Source organism: Salmo salar, unplaced genomic scaffold (assembly GCF_905237065.1).
Source record: "Salmo salar unplaced genomic scaffold, Ssal_v3.1, whole genome shotgun sequence".
Classification (NCBI taxonomy): Eukaryota; Metazoa; Chordata; class Actinopteri; order Salmoniformes; family Salmonidae; genus Salmo; species Salmo salar.
This window is the reverse complement of record NW_025548365.1, coordinates 100,539-106,572: the sequence shown is the minus strand read 5'-3', so window position 1 is coordinate 106,572 and position 6,034 is coordinate 100,539. Positions and strand designations below refer to the sequence as shown.

The window sequence follows — 6,034 nt, the reverse complement described above, 5'->3', positions numbered from 1 at the left end:
TGTTACCTTGTATCTGAACCTACCATCCAGTGGTACATTAGTTCATAATTGTTTGGACAAATAATTTAAAGGATATGCTGATGTTGACACGAAAGGTGGGGTCATTCAGACTATAAAAAACATGTGGACACGTTCCTCCGATCTTACATTTCATCCTCATTTAGTACATCTCGTTAAGTTCGTCTTAACAAACCAATATAACATTTTGAATGCATCCGTTTTTAACTCTCAAAGACTGTGGTAAGATTTATTTTTCATATTACACCAGATATCATCATTTTATGAGGTGTGTTTATTGTCTCATTCTTATGTATTATGTTAGTGTCTCTGGGGGACGAAGCAGGTGAACCGTAACTGGGCAAAAGTACATAACTATGTCAAATACTGAAGTGTGCTTGATTTAGCTTGACCACTGTGCATGTGTTGCTAGTTGGGTAGAGTTTGCGCTTGGGACTATCCTATTGTTTCCTTTGTACTGGGTAAGCTAAGTCAAGTGACCTCAAGTATTTGACTTGATGATACTTAAGACACAGATACAAACCTACACTAGAGCTGAAGTAACAGAGGAAAATATAGCATTTGACTTCTAGAAATGTAAGAGACAATCTATACAAACACAGGTGGAGAATCCAACAATGCAGACCATGGATATTGATGATGACACGTCTCCCAACAAGCCCAGTGTTACATTTTCAGGTATCAATTCAAATACAAGCACACAGCTTTTGTTCCTTAACATCCTGGATGATATAAGTATTTTATCAACACCAGAATGAGTTCAAATCTCTTACATGATATTTCCCTGTGATTCAGATAATTTTCAGTGGTGGAAGAGACCCTCTGGAGTTGCTGCAGTGTGTCTGGGGCTGCTGTGTGTTCTCCTATTGGCTGGGATCATAGGCCTGTCTGTCTACTGTAAGTTTATAATGTTGTTTTGTAAACTTCAATGGTGTGATAGTTACACATATTTGAATAATTGATCAACTTTTCCCTTTTACAGATGGTGTCATTGATCATCACTGCTCAACAGAGAGAGACCAACAGGACAGTTACACCCTTCTGACTAAAGAAGGAGATCAGCAACCAACCAGTTATAATAACTTGACAAAAGAGGGAGACCAGCTACAGAGCAGTTACAACACCTTGACTAAAGAGAGAGACCAGCTACAGAACAGTTACAACACCCTGACTAAAGAGAGAGACCAGCTACATAATAGTCTCACCACAAGGACCAAAGACAGGGACCAGCAGCAAAATAGTCTTAAAGTTATGACTGCTGAAAGGGAGCAATTACAGAATAGTCTTAACTCAAGGACCAAAGAGAGAGACCAGTTGCAGAATAGTCTAAATATCAGGACCACAGAGAAAAATCTGCTACAGAATAGTCTCACAACCAAAACCAAGGAGAAGGAACAGTTGCAGAATATTCTCACCACAATAACTCGGGAGAGAGACCAGTTGCAGAATAGTCTAAATACCAGGACTACAGAGAGAGACCAGTTGCAGAATAGTCTAAATACCAGGACAACAGAGAAAAAACAGCTACAGAATAGTCTCACAACCAAAACTAAGGCGAAAGACCAGTTGCAGAATACTCTCACCACAATAGCTCGGGAGAGAGACCAGTTGCAGAATAATCTAAATACCAGGACCACAGAGAAAGACCAGTTACAGAACAGTCTAAATACCAGGACCACTGAGAGAGACCAGTTACAGAACAGTCTAAATACCAGGACCACTGAGAGAGACCAGTTACAGAACAGTCTAAATACCAGGACCACTGAGAGAGACCAGTTACAGAACAGTCTAAATACCACGGCCTCTGAGAGAGACCAGCTACAGAACAGGCTTAGGTTCTATCGTGAGTGCAGTCTTTAATTTTCTTAATTTAAAAGTACAATTTTATTTCATACTTAGAAGAGATGCAATATATTTGTAGACTTTTAAATGCCTGCTGCTCTGTTGAGTTTATTTCAGAGAAACCCTGTCTGGACGGATGGTGGAAGTTTGGCACCAGCTGTTACTTTGTCTCCTCCACGATGGACACAGGCGGGGGAGGTCAGAAGGCGTGCAGAGCAATGGGTGCAGATGATGTTATTATAAACAGCAGAGAAGAACAGGTAATAGATAATACATTAGTAATACTATAATACTACTTTTTCATTATTATTATTATTATTATTATTATCTACTTCTCTGACTAGTATTCAAAATGTGTAACCAATTGTATCACTAATGTTCATGTCACTGTCAATTTATTTAAAAAAATACTTCCTGTCAGCAAACAAGTGTGCTTGAGATGATATCTCTAATTATACTACAGTAAAGTAGCTGAGGCTGCAACTTGATCTAATAGTTTCACTTCGAAATTCAACCTAATCTGGATGAAAGTCAATTTTTTATGCATTCATTCAGCGTGGTTACAGGGTTAATTCTGTGTGACTACAGGGTTAATTCTGTGTGGTTACAGGGTTAATTCTGTGTGGTTACAGTGTTAATTCTGTGTGGTAACAGGGTTAATTCTGTGTGGATAGAGGGTTAATTCTGTGTGGTAACAGGGTTTAATTCTGTGTGGTTACAGGTTTAATTCTGTGTTGTTACAGGGTTAATTCTGTGTGGTAACAGTGTTAATTCTGTGTGCTAACAGGTTTAATTCTGTGTGGTTACAGGGCTAATTCTGCGTGGTTACAGTGTTAATTCTGTGTGGTTACAGGGTTAATTCTGGATGGTTACAGGGTTAATTCTGTGTGGTAACAGTGTTCATTCTGTGTGGTAACAGGGTTAATTCTGTGTGGTAACAGGTTTAATTCTGTGTGGTTACAGGATTAAAACCAAAACAATTCAAATGGTTACGGTTAGGGGTTAAGGTTTGGGCTATGGGTTGGGGAAGGCTTAAAACAAAAATGATTAAACACAACGCTCTGTTTCCGTCAAGTACTCTCCCAGCTTGCTAGAGCATTGTGAACTGCCGTGGTGCAGTCATCAGAGCAGAGTGCTTGGTCTGTGTGGTCTGAGCCCTCTGGGCATCATGAGTTTGCACCAGTGTTCTGCAACAGTTTGGTATTGTTTTAGTGAGCACTGAGGAAGGAATATATGGAAGTACTCAGGACCTTTTCAAGAATCCTAAATCACCTTGTATTTCTAGTGACCAGGCTGACTACATTATACTACTACTACTACTACTACTATTAGACTACTACTACTATTAATTATAAAATGTAAAAGTGTTTCTCTGCTGTGGAGATTAACTATTGACCATTATTTTTCTCCAATAATTATATTATAGATATTTATCCATGGATTTAAGAAGAATGTCTGGATTGGTGCACTTAAAAAAGATGGAATCTGGCAGTGGGTTGACAACACACCATTTAAACCTACGTGAGTGAACAGGTTCTGGAGGACTTTTACACTCATTTTTATGCTGTAATAAATGACTTTTTACAGTCAGATAATCTCATCCTCAGCTAGCTCTCTCTCTCCCTCTGTAGAATGGTAACAACTGAGCCTGGGGACTAGGTTAACTGCCTGGTTCTCTCTGTAGAATGGTAACAACTGATCCTGGGGACTAGGTTAACTGTCTGATTCTCTATGTAGAATGGTAACAACTGATCCTGGGGACTAGGTTAACTATCTGATTCTCTATGTAGAATGGTAACAACTGATCCTGGGGACTAGGTTAACTGTCTGATTCTCTATGTAGAATGGTAACAACTGATCCTGGGGACTAGGTTAACCGTCTGATTCTCTATGTTGTATTGGATGATTTTCAACTTTGATTCTCTGTGTTGTTTATAGCTATTGGATGGAAGGGGAACCAAATAACTTGAATGACAAGGTGACTTGTGTTGAGATCTCACAGACGGCATCAGACCCACTGAAGAGTTGGAAGGCTGCAACATGTACTTCAAGTTACTGGGTGTGTGAAAAACCATTCACACCGTAGTCTAATTATAATAGCTAATGTATGCCCATATCTTATGGAGTTGAACTGGTTTTCACTGTGTTAGGCTGAACCTGTTTTTGTTTCTATTTGTAACTACATTGAAAGATGTATTCATGTCTGTTACGGGAATTTTCGAATCCCAATGCTATTAATTACCAATCAATAAGCCTCGACTAATCCCCAAGTTTTGTAAGACACTGGGTTAATAATAATTAGGCAAGGACTCAGCTTTCTGCAAAAGGTATTGTGCAGTTTATTCAGAGAACGTTCTGCCGTCTATTTTACAGAACATCATTATATACCAGGCTCCTCACTTACGTACACACATTACACACTAACATCAAGAGTTAATTGTCCTCTTCCTCAGAACTCTCAAAACCGTAACTCCTGATCCTGCCGACATTTTTAGTACTCTGAGATTAGGGAAATCTGGAGGGTTCAAGCTAGGTCAGGTTAACCACAGTTTAACAGTTCTTGATGTTTAAACAAACCCACTGTCATAGTCCGTGTATGTAGGTGGCAGGGAAGTCAGGCGCAGGAGAAAACAGAGTGGTTAAAAATTGAGTATTTATTTCCAAAACCAACGTAGAAAAATAATCTGGTAAAACAATAACCCGTCGCACACCGATACAGAAACAACACGTACATAACAAACAAACAATCACCCACAGAGAAATGAGGGGAAGCAGAGGGTTAAATACACAACATGTAATTACTGGGATATGAAACAGGTGTGTAAAGAGACCAGACAAAACCAATGGAAAATGAAAAACTGATCAAAGGCAGGTGACGTCGATCGCCGAACACCACCCGAACAAGGAGGGGCATCAACTTCGGTAGAAGTCGTGACACACACTGTCACGTCCTGACCAGCAGAGGGTGTTGTTATGTCGTTTTTGGTCAGGACGTGGCAGAGTATGTCTGTGTATGTGTGTTCTGGGTGTTGTGTTTCTATGTGGGTCTGTGTGGCTCCCGATCAGGGACAGCTGGTTTTCGTTGTTCCTGATTGGGAGTCATATAATTAGGAGTATGTTTGTCACTTGGGGTTGTGGGTGGTTGAGTTAACACTGCTATTAGTTTTGTTCGTAAGTAGCCTGTTAGCCTGTCGTGAGTGTTTATTGTTTTCTGTGTATACCTTACTTAATTATATTAAAAGATGAGTATCCACATTCCGCATGCAGTTTGGTCTCTTCAACACGGCTTCAACATTTGTGACACACACAGCCCCCAATTCTTCTCTCATCCTTGTCAATCTCCTGAGACTTATGCTTAACCCTATTAGTTACTCGTTCTACAGGCTATATAGACCATTTCCCTAAATTCAGGATAGAATTATTTAATCATTTACACTCAAGCAGAAATCTCATGCAACAATCCACCCTTAATGACTCAATAATTCACACTGATTCATCCAACTCTATGGTAAACACAAATGTTACATAAAAATAAACAAAATCAATACATGTATTTTCCTTCGATACACATCAATGACCATCCTAGGCCTACATCCAAGTATTTCAATATTAACAAATCTACCCTATAACTAAATGTTACACACTGATGCTTCACTTTTTTATTAGAAAATAAAACCATACTTAATCAAACCATTACATGTATATACATCTTCTACTCATCGATGGCTGTTTAATACTACACAATCATAACTCTTCTGTTCAGGATTGTTTATCATGATCTTCATTGAATAAACAGTCTCTAAATATTGAATAAACAGTCTCTAAACATTGAATATAGTCTCATGAAGTTCCGGCTCCTCAGGATTGAATGTATCAACGGTGTCCATCAGGTCTGGATCTGTATTGTCACGTCCAGGGGGTGTTTGTTTAGAGTGTTTCGGGGTTTGTTGGGAAATGTTCTGTGTTATGTTTTTCTATGTTAGTTCTAGTATGTCTATTTCTATGTGGTGTTTATTGGGTTGACCTTCAATTGGAAGAAGCTGCTCCTTGTTGCTTCTAATTGAAGGTCCTATTTAAGAGGGGTGTATTTCTATGGGATTTGTGGGTAGTTGTCTCCTGTTTTGTGTCTGTGCACCTGACAGGACTGTTTAGTGTCATTTGTTGTTTTTGTATA

The 6,034-nt window shown here is 39.1% G+C and overlaps 1 protein-coding gene across 1 annotated transcript; it reads left to right on the top strand.

Moving 5' to 3' along the window:
- Window positions 1–4,648, top strand: LOC106590985 (CD209 antigen-like protein B). The gene is made up of 7 exons (XM_045712294.1): window positions 1–240; window positions 621–696; window positions 814–915; window positions 1,001–1,861; window positions 1,978–2,120; window positions 3,287–3,381; window positions 3,799–4,648. The coding sequence occupies exons 2-7, from the start codon at window positions 636–638 to the stop codon at window positions 3,944–3,946; spliced, it is 1,410 nt and encodes a 469-aa protein (XP_045568250.1). The 5' UTR covers window positions 1–240; window positions 621–635; the 3' UTR covers window positions 3,947–4,648.
- The last annotated feature ends 1,386 nt before the right edge of the window (window positions 4,649–6,034 follow it).

What these genes read in the sequence shown, in the direction of transcription:
- LOC106590985 (XM_045712294.1), top strand. Translation starts at nt 636, where the DNA reads ATGCAGACCATGGATATTGATGATGACACGTCTCCCAACAAGCCCAGT. An exon ending in CATAGGCCTGTCTGTCTACT is followed by an intron (nt 916 to 1,000) that starts GTAAGTTTATAA and finishes TCCCTTTTACAG; the next exon opens with ATGGTGTCATTGATCATCAC. An exon ending in GAACAGGCTTAGGTTCTATC is followed by an intron (nt 1,862 to 1,977) that starts GTGAGTGCAGTC and finishes AGTTTATTTCAG; the next exon opens with AGAAACCCTGTCTGGACGGA.